The sequence below is a fragment of the Ursus arctos genome, unplaced genomic scaffold (assembly GCF_023065955.2).
Source record: "Ursus arctos isolate Adak ecotype North America unplaced genomic scaffold, UrsArc2.0 scaffold_20, whole genome shotgun sequence".
Classification (NCBI taxonomy): Eukaryota; Metazoa; Chordata; class Mammalia; order Carnivora; family Ursidae; genus Ursus; species Ursus arctos.
This window is the reverse complement of record NW_026622875.1, coordinates 39204879-39223387: the sequence shown is the minus strand read 5'-3', so window position 1 is coordinate 39223387 and position 18509 is coordinate 39204879. Positions and strand designations below refer to the sequence as shown.

Sequence of the window (18509 nt, the reverse complement as noted above, 5' to 3'; positions counted from 1 at the left end):
AGTGACCCACCTTGTACATATGTCAGCACGTGTAATCTTAACACTGACGTTGTGAGGGATTTTCACTCTAGTTTACTAATGAGGCTCAGTAGTCATGTAACCCTTCCGTCACAATTCTTCAAAGTAGTAATAGTCAATTTCCTTTAAAAATGGTCAGCAATTTGACTTTTCTCTAATTTTGGAGAAATCTCCTTCCCTTGCCTAAATATTCCAAATTCACAAGTCTCATGGCTTCCACTAAGCAAATGCTGCCCAAAGGCCTTCATAACTACAAGCAGCAAGCCAGGCACTGCAGCCTGGGCCATTCTTGGAGATTTCCAGGCCAGGCAAAGCCACCCTAGAGGATCCCAGAGCACTGGCAAGCAAGCCAGCAGCCTGCTCTCTGGTGACTGGCCCACCCACCCCTGATGACAAGAATATATTGCTGTGTCAGAGGGCCTGCAAGGGTGGCATGGAGACACCCACAGCTATACTCTGGTGTCCCATGTGAAGCTCTTCACCAGACACTTGTCTTGTGGCCAAGCTGCCTTTTGTTGCAGAACATTGATGCAAACCAGTTCTGGCCGACTGGGTCTCGTAGAGCACAGTATTGCTCAGTGCATAGAAATTCCTAGAAAGATAAAAGTCCGTGTGTGCTCTGTTTAGCTTCTGGAGTACTTCGACCTGTCTATATTATGTTCAGTTGTTTCCAAGTGATATTTATTCCGGTCCTGTCATGTGAAGGCACTGTGCTTGGAGCTGTGGGAACTGAGAAATGGATAAGTTGATCAGAGTCCAATAGAGGGTGGAGAAAAGTGTGGATACCATTGACATAATACAAGGAAAACGTGGTGAGTTCTTGCCTTACAGAGGAGATAGAGACAAGTATTACAGATATTCAGGAGGAAGATCCAAAGAGGTAGAGCGATTTGCCCAAAGTCACACAGCTGATAAATGCCAAAGCCAGAGTTTGAACCTTATCTAGCAGAGCCCAGATTCTTATCCTATCCTGCCTCTAAAAAGCAAAACAGTTTTCATTCTCTCCTGCAGTTTTGAGAAGATAATACTTGTAGTAGAAAATCTGTGTTGATTCGTTTTTCACAGTTTTGAGTCCTCCTTATGACTTACCAGGGGCTTTTAAATAAGAAAATGGGCATAGAATCTGTGCCTAGGAAATAGTTTTCTCTTTGCACAGTTACCAGATTATTGGGAGATAATAAAAGATTAGGGCATGATGCTAGGCACTGTGTTACCCACACACATACATACATACATACATACATAAAACATGTATGTAAATGATTAGATCATGAGGTATGGAGTAGGACATGGGTGGAGAGAGATACATGGAAAGTGGTAATGGAAGTGCAGAGGGTGGATGGATGGTTCAAGAAAGCCTACACAGTGATCTAGGTTGAGAAGGGAAGAAATCCCATGAGCAACATTATATTGCCACTTTACACATGAAAAGAACGGAGACTTAGAAAGAGGAAGTGATTTTCAAAATTAGACCCTTCAGCTGCTACGTGGAAGAGTGGGACTCAGATTTCCAACCTCACCCTCTCCTCTCCACTAGAACAGAGCCTCCTCCAGGGCAGTACAGGGATCCAACCCCTTACTTTTACTTTTGATTATCTTCCTTGAGAAATGCAACCCTGATACGATCTGTAAGCAAGAAACTCCAACCTTCAAGTAAAAGGGAACATGGGGTTGGACCCCGCTAATTATTCTTGGTACATCAAAAGGAGGTGAGGTAAGGATTTGGAAAGGGCACCCCAGGCTTAGGGAGGAGCTTCTGCAAAGACACTGTGGTGGGAACAAGCGTTGCACGTTAGAAGAAGCCCATGCGGCCAGAGGACTGAGGACAAGGGGCTGAGCCCCAGGAGAGAGGCTCGGTGGGATGGATCAGGGATAAATCCCTTGGAGCATTTCAGGCTGCAGTAAGACCTTAGGATCTCATTCCAATATTGACGGGCTGTCATCAGACGGTTGTAAGCACCAAGAGAGATATGTTCTGAAGCGTACTTTTAAAGCTCACTCTGGCTGCTCTACGAACAATGGGTTCTAGGGGGCTCAGAGTGAGAGCAGGCAGACCAGTTGGGAATATAAATGAGTAACTGAGAAAATTGAATGGGACAATAAACATAGCTGATAAAGAACTTACAAAGAACTGATAAAATGATAGCTATTAATAGGCTAATGGCTACTCATCAAACTAAGGCAAATAATGATAATATATCTGCTCACAGCACAGAAGGTACGAAAGAACAGATGACGCGCTTTTCTGAGGTTGCTTGTAAATCAGGCAGTGTCTCACTGCGGACTTCCCTGGATGTTCATGAAGATGAACAAAAGTGTCTAGTTCAGTATTTGGCCCTTAGTAAATGCTCCGCCAAGCATCAGTCTCCTCTTCTACGTGACTCGACAAATAAAAATTAGTTGATACGTACGTAGTCTGAGAATTCGGCAAAGCTAAAACTTATAGGCCCGAGTAAAAAAATTAGAATGGAAATTAGAGGCACCATGCTAATAGCCTGAGCTATCCCCTGATAATTCTACACACTCCCTGGGCTTGCACAGCATATCGTACACACATCTCCCTAATACAGAGTATGGTTTGGGGTCTCAATGCCTAATACCAACGGCCTTTAATACAAACTAAACACTTTATAATGAGTGCCATGAAATCCCAGGCCACTCAGCTGACCCTCTCCGACCACGTTGTCATAAGCCTATTTCCTTTGCCTTAGCGCGCTTCTAAGGTATTAGCTTGTTTTTGTGTCCTGAGATACTTGCATATTTTCATATAATTCTCCCTTTTTTGACGGACAGATTCCTTTTCTATCATATTTAATGAAATTTCCAGAGACAGGCTGTTTGCAGTTATGTTAATGAGATTTAGGTTTGTTTCTTTTTGCAAAATAACTTTTTAGACCGGGGTTGTGTCATTCAAAGCCAAGAGAATTATAATCATCTAACGCAAATTCAATCATTCAATTCTAAACTCTCTTGAGAAACACAGGCCAGGGTGTGTCTAGTTATTTTAGTAGCAGCTCACATGTCCCTATCTAGTTATTTCCTTTAATTTTGTTATTAATTTGCATCATAACTGACAAATTGGTTAATTGTCTTGATGCCCAGAATTATGAAGTATTAAAAGCCAGGTATTAGCTAGGATCCATTAAAGAGCAAAGGATTCATACTTCATGTGAATAACAAGATATAATCATTGGTACAATTCTCCTTTTTAAAAAATGTATTTCTACTACTGTGCACATTATGTCCCAGATAATGCCCAGAACAACAGACTTTTTAAGTGAATACTTATTTACAACCATACCCCCAATCTGTAAGAGAACATTCAATTAATAGCTGACATTTTTATTGAAATGGAGTTGACACACAATGTCACATTGTGTGTACAACATAGTGATTTGATAACTCCGTATGTTATCCTGTGCTCACCACAAGTGTAGCTCCCATCTGTCACCATGTAACACTACCACAATACCATCCACTATGTTCCCTGTGCTGTAACTCTCATCCCCTCGACGTATTCATTCCATACCTGGAAGTCTGTACCTCCCACTCCCCTTCACCCATTTTACCCACCCCACACCCTCCTCTCCCCTGGCAACCATCAGTTTGTTCTCTATGTGTCTGTTTCTGGTTTTTGTTCATTCATTTTGTTTTTTAGGTTTTACATATAAGTGAAATCATATGGTATTTTTCTTTCTCAGTCTGATTTATTTCACTTAGCATAATATCCTCTAGGTCCATCTATGTTGTTGCAAATGGCAAGATCTCATCCCTTTTATGGCTGTGTAATATTCCTCTGTGTGTGTGTGTGTGTGTACACACACCACTTCTTTATTCATTCATCTATTGATGAACACTTAGGTTGCTTCCATATCTTGGCTATTGTAAGTAATATATTGTACTTATATCTTTTCTAATAAGTGTTTGTGTTTTCTTTGGGTAAGTACCCAGTAGTGGAATTATTGGATCATATGGTATTTCTATTTTTAGGTTTTTGAGGAATCTCCATACTGTTTTCCACAGTAGCTGCACCAATTTACATTCCCCCCAGCAGTGAGAGGGCTCCTTTTTCTCCACATCTTTGCCAACTCCTGTTGTTACTTGTGTTTTTTAGTCTAGTCATTCTGACAGGTGTGAGGTGACACCTCATTGTGGTTTTGATTTGCATTTCCCTGATGATTATGATGTTGAGCATCTTTTCATAATATCTGACTTTTAAATGTTCACACAGTTGATCCCAAAACATTGAATTGTTTAATTAGAAAGTAAATTTACTTCAAGGTTGTGTAAAACATTAGAGCCTAAGAAGGACACACTGCACCCTTATCTGAAACCTGCCAGTAATTTGTTTTCCCGCCTTCAATTTTCTTAACCCTGTGGATCTCAATTCTCTTTGGTATCAGAATCATCTGGAGAACTTAGTAAATATACAAATGCCCTGGGCCCATCCCACTTCAACAGGCCTGGTCTTCTGTGTTGTTCAGTAGCACCTCAGGGAACTGTTACTCACCAAAGTTTGGGAATCACTGACTTAATCTTTTAACATTTCAATCTCTCTACAAAGAAACAACTGATTGGTTTGAGTTTGGGGAGAACCAAAGGATACGAGCATTAGACATAGAAATGGCAAAATACCGCTGAAAACCAGTACTGCGAAGCAAACACGTGTGGAGGTAACTTTGAGTTCTCACCAACAGCAGCATCCTCAGTAGGCAGAATTTAAGGAGCTCATTGTAGCGGGTATTTTATCCCTCCCTGGGAATGGAATAGGAATTGTATGTGTCTCCCTCTTCTTGGAAGGATAAGAATCAAGAATCCTCCTTAAATAAAATCCTCTTGAGCTTTCCCATGACCCAGCCAAGACTTCTCAGTCCCCGGGTTTCCTAGCAGTGCCCCAACCAATAATCCTGCAAGTTAAGCAGCAGAATATCATTATCGTGAATGGAATTACAGACAGTAATTATGAGCCTGTAAATGCCTCCCGTGAATGAAGCCTTTCCCCCAAGCCATCTCAACTTCTTTTCTTAGGACCATGGAAGGCAATCCTATCCCTTGCCTCACCCCAAACATAACCTCCCTTTTTTAGAAGAAATACCAGGTCTTGCTGGCCCAGGAGACATGCTGAGCAGGTTTTAAGAGGCCGTACTTGAAGGAGGACTGTCCCCTTGGGTTGAGTCCCTTTCAGCATTTCTCATCCAAGCGTGACCACTAGCTCTTTTCGCTGGGGAGCAGTGACTACTCACTTTGGAGATATTTCTTAATTTCTGTTCGATCAGGGAAGTTAATACCAAATTGTAAGAATTTCTGCAGAAAAATAAAATGTTGGAGGCTTTACAAAAAAGTGTGATAACTTTAACATTACTTAAAATGGAGCTTTACAGGATACAATTTACCAAGGATTTAGAGTCCCTGAAAATAAAGAAGACATCATAGAAACATGCATGGGTCAGAAGGCTTTTCATGTCTGTAGAAATAAAATGAATCTCTTTAGGCCCAGAATTAACTCTTGCATTCAGTAGCTCTATATTTAGCTCATAAAAACCTCAAACCCTCATGGATAATAAACTTGAATGGATTCTACATAGATATATTTAATTTGAAATGCAACACAATCTCCCAACATTTTATTTAATCTGTTGTTTTCTTTTAATGGATAGGGAGAATAGGTGCCTATAATTGCACCAGCAGCTGGCTGTGGTTGAGTCCAGAGTTTTTGATTCACCATGCAGTGAATAATGCCATATGATCTCTGAAGAGAAAGAACTCATGACCTCACACAATGCCTAGCATAGCCATTTGCATAGGGTGAATTTTCAGGGCTCTTCTCTGAATAAGATCAAATGTTATATTCCAGAGCTGTCACATTATAGAATTTTTTTTGCATGGATTTATTGCTTACTGGCCATGTTATTTCAAGCCACAGCATTTCCATTTACTGTGACAAAAAAATCATGGGTTGATTATTACTTTGTAGTCATTGTTCCCAGTCTCCTCCTGGAGTAGAGAGAGAGTGTATGTGTATTAGAATTTCCACATAGTAACCTGAAGACTCACAGGACAAGTGCAGCCTCCAAAGTGACTGAGAGCAGATCACACTTTTGGAGAAACCATCCTAACCAACAACAACTGAAGACAATTAGTCATTTACAGAGGGGGCTTATGAAGATCTAAAGCATTTTGAGCCCTGCGTTAAATAATTTGGAAGTCATTTTAGGGGCGCTTGGGTGGCTCAGTCGGTTAACCGTCTGCCTTTGGCTCAGGTCATGATCTTAGGGTCCTAGGATCGAGTCCCGCATCAGGCTCCCCGCTCAGCAGGGAATCTGCTTCTCCCTCTCCCTCTGCCTGTCTCCCTGGCTTGTGCTCTCTCTCTCTCCCTCTCTCTCTCTCTCTCAAATAAATAAAATCTTTTTTTAAAAAGTCATTTTAAATGTTGGAAAGGCAGCTTAAAATTCCCAATATTATGTACAGATCAGGATGGACTCGTCTCTCTAATATGGATATCTTTGCTTCCTTGGTAATTTCAGCAGAAGGGAAAATTCACACATAAATTATAGTCTTTCAATCACTGTATATGATCACTTTAAAAGTAGAACTCTATTTATATTGCATATTTCTCATTTTGACAGACAGTAGCCTAAGAATTTCTAGAAATATGGATGACCAGATGGATTATGTTTTTTAACGTATATGCATATACAAATATATACATTAGCCTGCTCATTTTTGCTCTCTGCCTTATATCCGTGTACAGTAAAGATATTCAAGGAGTTAAATTTGCCACCAAGGGAGGTTAGTGTAAGAAAGTTTACATTATATCATTGCATTATATTGTATTATTCCTTTTCTTCCCATTTTCTAGAGGGTAGGTCTTCAAGTGCCTATAAATTAAATAGAATAAAACCACAATACACGTAAATAACTTACTGCCTATACTTCAACCAAAGAGATTCAGGGCTTATCATTCTATCATTAGGTCTGTTAATTTGCCTCGCGACTAAAGCACTGTCTGCTTTCCTTCATTGGACCTCATTGCCAAGTTGGAACTACATTGAAATGGTTGCAGATTTCTATTTGAAGATCCAGTCTCTCTGTATCGGGCCATTAGGAGTAGAAGATTGTAGGGAGGACCGAGTTGTCACTCCCTGAGGAACCACGTGAGCATGTCCCACTTAAGTAACAGGGTGCCCCTCAGGTCAGCCTGTGATAAAACCCAAGTCAAACAAGGCTGAATCCTGGATGTTTTATGTCCTAAGGATCTGAAAAGTATTCACGGCCAGCCCTGACCCTCAAGACCTCAAACGATCGTCTAAGCAGTCACATAAACTGGTGTAAACTTGCTCTTGGGCCATTGCTGTGGAAGCCTGGCTGGCGAAAGTACAGCCTTTCCATGGAGGAACTAATGTCTTTCTAGGCACTAAAAATAAGGGGGAATGTGTTGATTACTCCGACAGGCAATCCAACTGTGGTGGCTAAATGCCCAAGGCTGACAAATTCTGCATCTTATCACTGCCGTCAAGTGAAGGTGCATGTGAATACTGTCAGCCCCAAAGAATTGAGAAACAACTTGCCTTCCAAAACTGCAACTCAACAAAATCTTGACAATGCCAACAGCTCGTCATCTCGTGTTTTTCAACCCTCCAGAAAATGGCCTTCCAGCCTGGGACAAACCAAAGCACTGTCCAGACCGAGAACACGACTGGAAGCTAGTAGGAATGTCTGAAGCCTGCCTCCATAGGAAAAGCCATGCGGAGAGGCGCAGTGCATTGAAAAATGAACAGTCGTCACCACATCTCATCCAGGCCACTTGGACTAGCTCGATATTCCATCTGGACCATGACGATGTGAACGATCAGAGTGTCCCAAGTGCCCAGACCTTCCAAACAGAAGAGAAGAAATGTAAAGGTAACCGATTTTTATTAGACCATAATATCCAGTGTTTCAACAAGTGAAAAAAGTCTCTGTTGTCACTGTGTGCTCAGCTCCATTTATTCCAATGTATGGTATCCATGTGTTTTCCCCAACTGTTCCGTTGCAAGGTTTTTTTATCCCCAAATCTTCTTTTGAACATAAATAAATGAGTTCCAAAGGAAATAGTTAATTTCAGTTTCATGTTGCGTTGGACACTTGGGGAGAAGACATTTTTATTTCTCTAATTAGCAGAAGGGTTGTTAGTTTTGGCTTTAGCTCTGTTTTTGCATCTGAGTAGAAACAGACATTGCTATCGTTCTGTAACTACTTGCTTTGAAGTGTGTGTGTGTGTGTGTGTGTGTGTGTGTGTACATTTCTTTTCCCAATTGTGCCAGTAGCTAATGGGATCTCAAAGACTACCTTTAACCCAAATAGACAATTCACGCTCAAAAGAGAGGTTTTAAGTTGTTTTCTTTTACTCATTAAATCCTTGTGTCATCTTCCTGAAAGGCAAGATTATGGTGTTAGGAGGTTGTCACCTCATAAAAAAAAGTGTTAAACTGGCCTAAGTTCCTGATTGCATTAGATTTAACTGGTCTTTACCTCAGCTTGCCTCACCCGACAGATGTCTTTGTGCTGATCGCTTTATTGTCTTAGGGCTCCCCAAAATGTTTGCTTTGTAAATTCATTTGTGTTTTTAAATGTCCACGTTCATGTGACTTTCCATTCTTTTTCAATTTAGCATGGAGGGAAAATAAGGTCTTTGTGCTTCTTCTTGAAGGATTTTGATTCATGATAAAGTCTTAAATTGTGTATTTGGAAATCTGGCAATCACTCACCAAGATATAGTAATGAAAGTTTGTAAAGACTCCTATGTATGAGCCATGAGAGACTTTTGCATACTGTTCTAACTTGAACATAAACACATGATTATATTTATCCTGTCAAAAAAGTGCTGGTGCTTTAACTTTTCTGAAAACACATCAAAAGCTCCCTGGAACTACCAGTTGACCTGAGAAGTTGAATGTGTAGTTTGTTTCAGCTGAAAACAGAATATTCTAAAAATAATAAAATAGTGGTATGAGCTCTGATTTGAGTGCAGTCAAAACTATACATGTTCTCTTTGGGATTGAACTACCTTTCACCTTTATTATTCGGGAGATTTGAGAAATTGAAAAGAATATTTAGAAAAAGAGCAAAGTAAGTTTTTTTTTGAAAGAGTCAGCATATGAGACAAGTGTGTTTGTATATGTGTGTGTGTGTGCACAAATTTGTTTGAGACATAATTGAGATTTAGTCTTAGAATTTGTAACCAGATTGTATCTTCAGATTTTATGAGCTGGCATCAAAACCATGTCAGTCCTAGGCTTACAGTGAAATACCAACATGAACCTGTAGTGTCCTCATGATCTAAGAAACTCACAAACTAAATTTGATTCATTCACAGCTGGTACCCATGTTCACTCATTCATTCATTCATTCATTCATTCATAGGATCCGTCTATGTCTCTATCATTTACAAGAAATCTTGGCTTTGGGTACCCAAAGTTCCTAATATGGTATACTTCTTTTGTTGTTATACCTTAAAAGCAAAAGGAAACAGTCTCTATTTGGACCCAAGACCCTAACTATAGTGCAGTGGTTAAAACCACAGGTTTGGGCTAGAATCCTAGCTCTTCCACTCTGCCCTTGAGCAAACTTATGTGATCATTGGTGGAATTAAATAAGATAATGCATTTAAGCATGCATTTAATATAGTACCTCTCCTAAGGGCTCTCTAAATAGCAGGTATCATTATTACTGTGATCAGTATTATTAGCTATGCATCATTAAGTGTCATAAATTCCTTGTGCTGCACTGTGTGCTTGGTAAGGAATGGAGAAGGAGAAGAGGCCAGTGAGTGCGGGCTAGGGCATGATGTTTCAGGGTGGATTAGACTTGATAATCCATTTTGCATTCATTCAGCTCTCCTTTGCTAAAAGTCAGAGAACTGTTTAATAAGAAAAATAGAATTAAATTATTACATTAAAGTCCTTCCTCAAGATTCTACTATTGAAAGGAAAACAACTAGGGAAAACCCCCAGGTAGTTTCTAGAGTAACCAGCAGGGTTCATCTTGGCATGAATGTGAGACAATGACTTGGTTCAGCATGAAAATGCCCCAGGAAAGCCTACGTTGTCATGGCCCATGAACTTGATAAACTGAATCTTACTCATTCACAGTGGACGTCTGTAATTAGGGAGGTACCAGGGAGGCCAGAGAAACAACTTGATTAGTCACTTTTTTCTTTTTGGAGCCGGCTCTTCTCTACCTGCTCTGTTTGTCAGCCACCTGTATAAAATCACTGTGAGGCGAGTTCTGTTTGGCTGCCCATTTAGGCTAGCATGTATTTCCTGGCTATCTCTGTCCAGCCCCCAGGCATGCTTGATATCTCAGTCCCAGCCTACCATTCCATGCATTCATCCCATCAGTGTTCAGTAAGTGCCTATCCTGTGTAGAACATTACCCTTGATGTCTGAGCATGAAGCAATAGCATCAAGGCCAAAAGTACATCCAACTAGCCCCATTCCAAGGACTCCAAATGGAATTGATAAGAACTAAATGGCCCTGAAGGATACAAAAGTTAAGGATCTACAGGGCAAGAGCCAAAAGAACAAATTGCCTGCTCAAAGTTCCACAGTAAGCCTATCCCTCAGGTCAGCCATCTAGCTGGCGTAGATCAGTGCACCTCGAAGTGGTTTGTGAGTGGGTACCCTCCTACAAATTGTTATTATTCCTCTCTCTTGATGCAAATACAGAAACTAAGAGTGAGCTTTAGAAACTTTTATAGCAAACGTGGCATAAATACTGACATTCAAATACATGATCAGTGGACTCACCTCACTGAACATGGTCTGGACCAGTTGGGAATTGTCCAACTGGCCTGGTGAGTCATGCGTGGCCAGAGCCAGGTAAAAGTCTTGCACCAAAGAACCATGCACCGCACTATAATGGACCGGGTATATTTTTAAATGGTCCTTCAGTTCAAATAATTGGAGAATCACTGATTTGTGCTTTATAGAATTCTTCATGTTTTTCTTTTTGCTTATTTTCTTACACAGTTAATGTTTTGGTTTTCAGTTTGGGTCTGAATACAGCTTTCGTTTTAATTCTGCATAGAGCTGTGCTTTTCTCTGCTACAGTCATTCTAAGGAAATTAACTGGTAACACATTTAACTGGGATGAGAGCTCTGGAGACCCAACATTCTGCCGCAGAACCCACAGTTCCAATCTGCTGGAGTAGCAGAGGCCATTTCCAACCAGCAGCAGGTGACCCCGAGCCACCTTCTATCTCCACTCTACACCTTCCCTGGAGTTTCTGTCACAGTTTGAACTCATTGCTCAGCCACAAGGACCACATCCTACTGCTGCCCACCTCCTTCTCTCCCGGAGTCTGAGACAATGTATTTATTTGGTGGGGCTCAAAGTGCACCCATCAGCAGCACTAGCGGCTTCCCTTCGGGAGCTTGTTAGAAATGCAGAATCTTGGGCCATGCCCCAGACTGCTGAATTGGAAGCTTTGCAAAGGGGCCCAAGAATCTGTGTTTTTTAACCAGCCCTCTGCGTGATCCTGAGCATCAGAAAACGCCTGTGAACACAGACACTTCAGCTCTTAGTATAAGAAAGGCCCTGCCACCTAGTGGACACTCAGGAAATGTGCATTTTTCTTCCCCCCCTTGACTGCACCTGAAGAGCCACCTAAGGGGCCCTTCTTAACTGGGCTTCCTTTAGGCCCGGTTTATCTTAATTGCCAACAGGATGTTCTGTTTAATCACTCGGCCTGAAAACACATCCCTCCGGGACTTGAGCCCTTCAGAGAATCCCACTCTGTTTGGCTGGGGCCCTGATCCTCCTGTAAGTAGGTACAAGGCCCCTTCAGGCAGACCTCTCATGCCTTCCTGAACTTCTCTTCGGAACCCCAAGGTCCCACCAGTTCCACAAGGATGGGTGCTAGTTAGGTGCATGCACCCCTGTAGCTGGATCTACCAGGGTCTGGACCCAGACAGTCAGACCTCCCTACTTGGATATTCGTGCTCAATATCAGTTAGGGACCTTCCTGATACACTGGAACCCAGTAGGAGAAAACAAGGCAGGGACTGACCACCTCCCTGGTTGCATGAGAAAAAGGTGGGCAGCAATCCAGTGATCTCACTGAATTTTCTCTGTAGGTCAGTTCTGTGTTTAATGTCAAGAGAATTGAGTCTTAGATCCAAGGAAGGCAAGGAGGAAAAAAAGTCAAAATAACTTTACTAACAAGTTTTCTCTCATTATAAAAGCCTTCCATGTACATGTACAAAATTGACCATTTCTTAAAAGGTCAACAAAAATAATTTTTAGAAATCATTTGTATTTCCATCCTTCAAAGACAAGCAGTGTTAAAATTTTATTATATTTCAGTCTTTTTTCTGTGCATATCCTTTTTTTACAAACTTGGAATCATACTAGGCGTGCCATTTTTTAACCAACTTTTAATGCTTGAAGACATGTCATGAACATTTTCCTTTGTCATTAAGTATTCCTCTGAATACTGACTTTTATTGGCTATAAATTATCCTTGCTTATAGATATACTGTAATTTATTAAGCCAGTCCCCAAGATTTAGACAAGTTAAAGTAATTTTTAAAACAGTATCTTATGTCAGCGAAGGGGCAGACTATTAACTCACGCTCTTCATAAGGAGGAAAAAATGAATCAAATCAATGACGACAATTTTAAATGATATATAATTCTCATTTACCAAAATAACAAAGTGTTCTAGAAATGAGAGATGTAAAGCCAAGTCATTGTATGCGTTATAATCCTTCAAGTTAGACATTCACATTTTCAGCGGGTGATTGCTATCTTTGTCCTTAAGTAAAATACAAGGACATCTTCAGGTAAATGAGTATTTTAGAAGGTGGGGGATTAAAAAGCTTGAGCCCTTCCACTAGTATGACCATCTGCTCCATCCATCTCCGCTCTCCACTCTGCCTGGACTCACCATACATCAGGGTGTGCGGTCCCAGCTGAGAGCGCCAGTGTGATTCACATACTCAAGGGCACTCTAGGAGCCTTAGCCATCAACGTGAGAGTAAGTGCTCTCCACCAGCTCCTGGTAGATGCAGGAGAGCTGTGTGATTTGATACTTCAAAGGCAGGAAAGAACACCCCATAAGTAGACCAGGACAGACAGAAATAGAGGGCAAGAAAAGAAAGGAAAGCAATCAGCTGGAGTGGAGGAGAGGGAAAAAACTGGATACAGGGCAATGGCAAAGGAGGCAAACATCAGAAATTCCAGGCTTCTGTCTCCAACTTCAGTTCTCACTGATACAGCATGGAGCAGGGGATGGACCACAGGCTTTCCAGGGCCAATCTGGCAGTGTCTGTGACAACATTAAATGCAGGTATGCTTTGACCCACCCATCCCTCTTACAATACTGTGTTCTATAGAAATACTCACAGGGACGAAGATCTGTGTTCACCTGTTTTCTTTGCACCTTTGTTTTTGTTACTGAAAAATTCGTAACGCTCCAAACGTCCATCCATAGGGGAATGTTCAAATACACTATGGCATATCTAAAGTATCCACTAGAAAAATAAACAGGTTCTGAATAGGAGGTGCTCTTAGGAATACCAAACAGAGAAGCCACCATGCATTAAGTATACTGGGATCCCATTTATAGGTTTTTTTATAAATTAATTTATGTATGTATGTATGTATGTATGTATGTATGTATTTATTTATTTATTTAAGGGAGAGGGGCAGAGGAAAAGAGAGAAGCAGACCCCTTGCTGAGCAGGGAGCCCGATGCGATGCTGGGCTTGATCCCAGGACCCTGGGATCATGAGGGGAGCCGAAGGCAGACACTTAACAGACTGAGCCCCTCCCGCTTATAGTTTTAAAAATCTGTATCACTGTGTTTGCACAAATGTGCACAGATAAAAGGTCCTGGATACACATCAACCTGTGACAGTAGGTATCTTAAAAAAGAAAGAGTAGAGCAAAGGAGGATGCTAATACTAATTCCATATACAATTGCATGCAAGATTTTTGTACAATTCTAATGCATTAATGAATACCTTGTGCAGTTTTCATTAAAAGTTAAACTCATGTGCTTTATAGTCAGATAGACTTAAGTGGACTTCTGGCTCTTCAATATACCAACTCAGGGCAGATTTTTTTAACCTCTCTGACCCTCAGTCCTCTTCATTTTAAGTGGGGTCATAATATCTGGCTTTCAGATTTGTTGTAAAGATGAAAGCTAATGTGTGTAAAGCACCCAGCATAGTGCCTGCCACTTAGTAGAGACGACATGATAAACATTCTTACAATAGAAACATTCTCTTAGCCTTGGGCTCCCCTTCTCCAGTGTTTGTTGCCCTTTCTGACCTTGAAATACATTGACAACCATATACACATAAATGAAAAGAAGCAAAACAAAACATCATATATACAGCTATAGTGGGGCATAAACAATTGAAAGAAGAGTCCATAGCAATAACCAAGATATTTTTCAAACCCTTTCGATAATGAAAAATTTAAATAAGAAACCAAGAAAAGTATGAAGGAGGTGAACTGGACTTTGAACTCTGGCAGTCTGGCTCCAACACTAGAGCTCTTCATCATTATACTTTCTCATGACATGGAAAGGCAAGGAAATTCCAGACACCCCAAGGAAGGCATCTAAGCCACAGAGAAAACACTGGTCTACACTCAGAGGAAGGTGCAGGGCAGTGAGACCTGGCGGGACAAGAGCCCTGGGCTTCAGCGTGTGCCTCGACATTCAGTCCAAGGGCAAATTCTGGTGCTGTTCTTACCAGCCACTGAGCCTCAAACAAGACTCTTAGCCTCAGTTTCCTCATCTGTAAAATGGGAATCCTCTCTCACGGAATTGTGGAATTCTATGTGTATTATTTTTAGAATGAAGCTTAGAAAGATGAGAAGCAGACTGGATGTTAGGGATGTAGAATGCCCATGTGAGAATTAACACTAAGTAGATACTGACAGGACTGAAGTTTCTAAAGCTGAGAATATTACGGACACAGGGGGAACAGATACAATAGCCAAATCCCTTGATGCTTCCTACAGGTAGTTTTCAGACAAAATAGGGTACGATGTGGGTGGTTAACTTGTAGAACCTGGCATTGAAGTTGAAAAGGTACTGTTGGGAGAGTCAGCCTTACAAAGACATCATAGGTGACCACTGGAATTCAGAGCCTTTCCCTTTCCCAGACATTTCCCACAGGTTGTCCTGAATTCTCTGTGGTCTTTCCGAATGCAAACCTCCTGACTGGATATCTTATCAAGTCGCTAGCGTCTCCAAGCGGATGAACTGGGTCAGGTTCCTTTCTCCCTTGACAGGGTCCAGTAATGCCAATGGAAGGAATGGAATGGAAGCAGCTGTGAAGGGGTGAGAATAGCAGGGAGTGGATGAGAGAGAGGGAGAGAGCGAATAAGGAGGACTGCCATGGGCCACTGTGCATGCTGTCAGGTTGTGCGCAGGGCAGTAGGAGTGGCATTTACCTGCATAAAGTCTGTGACACGGCGCTCTAAAGACAAACGTCACCTTGCAAAGAAAGACACTTAACACAGCCGTTCCAGTCATATTTGGACATGTGTGAATGGCATGTTGATCTGGGGCTATCAAGATATTCCAAGATTGATAACACTATAATGTAGAACGAAATCTGCTAAAAGAGTAGAATTTAAATGTTTTCACCAAAGATATATATATGCATGTATACATTGTATATGTTTATAAATACAATATTATATACATTTATATACAATTGTATATATAAAATATCTGAGGTGATGGGTGTATTAATTACCTAGATGGGAGAAATCCTGTCATAATGTATGTGTACATCAAATCACCACAATGTACACTTTAAATATCTTACAATTTTATTTGTCAGTTATACCTTGATAAAGCCAGCGGGGGGGGGGGGTGTATTTTAAGAATCCTCAATAGCTGGCCTGCTGCATTAAATCTTAGGAATGTTCCCCAGCACTTGGTAGGCACATAGGGAATATTGAGAACAGAAGATCATGGTTTGGCTCTTAGGTCTGACATTTACCAGGTATTTAACCTTGGATAAATCACTAATTCTCTCCAGCAAAGAATGTATTCAGAGATTAATTGCCCACAAAGAAACCAAGGACATTAATCTACAATTCCATTTTAAAGTACCTCTCTAAGATAATAACCATACTTCCCATTGTGGGGAAAACAGGACAAAATAGATTAAATTAGTACCAACACCCAAAACCTAAACTGTGATTATCAGAAAAACATAGCAGCTCCAGGATTAATTGGGCAATCAGTTGCTTTTCACCATCTCTTTCAATGGTCTTACCTCTCTTATTGGACAGCTTTCCCCAGGAACAGAAGACTTCAGGATATGAAGGCTCCCATTTTCAATTCCCCAGTAAGTCTGGGCTTCTAGAACCCCTGTCAGCTTCTGGAAACATACACATGCTCCACAATAAGCCTATTCCTCTGAAAGTGCTGGTGACCAGTATATCCTTACCTCTCCAGGGCAGAGACTTTGGATTTGAGTACCCTTGGAGGTGCGGAGGCTCCACACCAAGGGGAGCCTGCATACTAATGACATTGCAAGGATGTCTGGGTGTCTCAGTCGTTAAGCATCTGCATTTGGCTCAGGTCATGATCCCAGGGTCCTGGGATTGAATTCTGCATCAGGCTCCTTGCTCAGTGGGGAGCCTGCTTCTCCCTCTGCCTGATGCTCCCCCTGCTTATGCATGCTCTCTCTCTCTGAAAAATAAATAATTAAAAAAAATAGTGACATTGCAGACAAAATAGGCAAGTACACTGCGAAGCCACTTCACTTGTATGTATGACCTATATTAACACAGGGATGGCTTCTCTCTGTAGTTTACTATGTGGCTGATGCTAATATGAGCTATATTTAGAGATCAGCTTTTCCGGTTCTGGACCAATTCAGCCACCTTGACTTGAACTGAAATAAACATGATCCCACTTCTCTATCCACAATGCAAAGATACCAGAAATCCAAAATCAACTGAGCTTTGGAAAAGAGAGTCAGAATTCCTCCATGGTCCAAAGCCATCCTCCATAGCTTTGACCTGATACAGAATTATTATCTTTGGCAAACCTCTATCCCCATGTTATTTGCCAATATTGACTTATACAAGGGCCTTGACTTTGTTAAACTTAACTGCCTCTTAAAACATAAAACTGTGCTGCAAATATGACTATTTAATTCAATTGTCTATACTGTGAAGTTTCTTGGCATTTGAGTTTGAATACTGTGTGTGGGTTGATGGTCTACGAGTCTAAATGGCAATATTTGGTGAATGGCAAATTTTACCCCAACTATCCATAGTTACCCCATAATGTGCAGTTTATACAAGTCATACTGTCATAAGCCCAGCCTCTGAATTAATGAAAAGATACTTATTTTGCTCTTTGTTTGCCTAGATCTAGGAAGAACTTCTTATAATTAGCCTAAGATATAAAACTAAAGGTCAAAAATGTGTAAGTAAAAGAAGCTCCTGCCCTTTAAGGGAAAAAAATACATGTTAATTTTTGCAGGAGTTTCAATTGAATGGTTTCCAAGGAAACAGGTATCTGCAATGGGCTCATCCCATTTAATATTTATGGCTGAACATAGGGAATAGTGCTTTCTTATTATCCCTTTCTGGTTACACATGATATGCTCACTCTTAACTTCCTTTTAAGTGATCATTCTATGTTCTGTTGAGTCTTATTTCTTCCCCAAACAATGGAAACAAATGTCCATTCTATGATTAAATTTAAAAAGAAGAAGAAGAACAAGAACAGGAAGTTTTGCAATATCAAGAATATTACCTTGGTGGGGCGCCTGGGTGGCACAGCGGTTAAGCGTCTGCCTTCGGCTCAGGGCGTGATCCCGGCGTCATGGGATCGAGCCCCACATCAGGCTCCTCCGCTATGAGCCTGCCTCTTCCTCTCCCCTGCTTGTGTTCCCTCTCTCGCTGGCTGTCTCTATCTCTGTCAAATAAAAAAAAAAAAAAATTAAAAAAAAAAAGAATATTACCTTGGTGATCAACACTAAAAAGGAAAAAAAATAAAACACTAAATCGATCTGACACACTTTTCCTAGATGAATTGAGGGGGTTTGATTTTGTTGTTTTATTGCAAATTTGCTTACCTTTTTAGCTGGTTCCTGCTTTTAAGAGTTGAACTGGAAAAATATAATTGGTAGAAAAGGACCATCTTCAAGTTTGAGTGAGCTGTGTGTTTTCTTGGAGATCTGCTAAGGCAAACCTATAAGTTCCACTTTATACGTGATTTTAAAGTACTCTGCTTTACTGAAAAGTTGGAATAATACAGAGAACTCCCACATACCCTTCATCTGGACTCAACAGTTATTAACGTTTTGCCAGATTTACCTTATGACAGTGTGTGTGTGAATGTATGTCTGTGTCTGTTTGTATACATACAGATGACTATTTTTCAGAATCATTTAAGAGTCAGTCACAGACATCATACCCCTTGAACTCTAAATACTTTAGAGAGTCCCCTTAAGTCAAAGAAA

General features: G+C 40.9%; 1 protein-coding gene across 18 annotated transcripts in view; it reads left to right on the top strand.

Moving 5' to 3' along the window:
- The window catches only part of THRB (thyroid hormone receptor beta), a 375214-nt gene that overhangs the window by 294798 nt on the left and 61907 nt on the right, over positions 1-18509 (top strand). For all 18 annotated transcript variants that reach the window (XM_044383354.3, XM_026496908.4, XM_057315953.1 and 15 more), the window contains one exon: positions 7660-7920. In XM_044383354.3, the coding sequence (XP_044239289.2) occupies positions 7660-7920 (261 nt within the window). The remainder of the gene's footprint in view (positions 1-7659; positions 7921-18509) is intronic.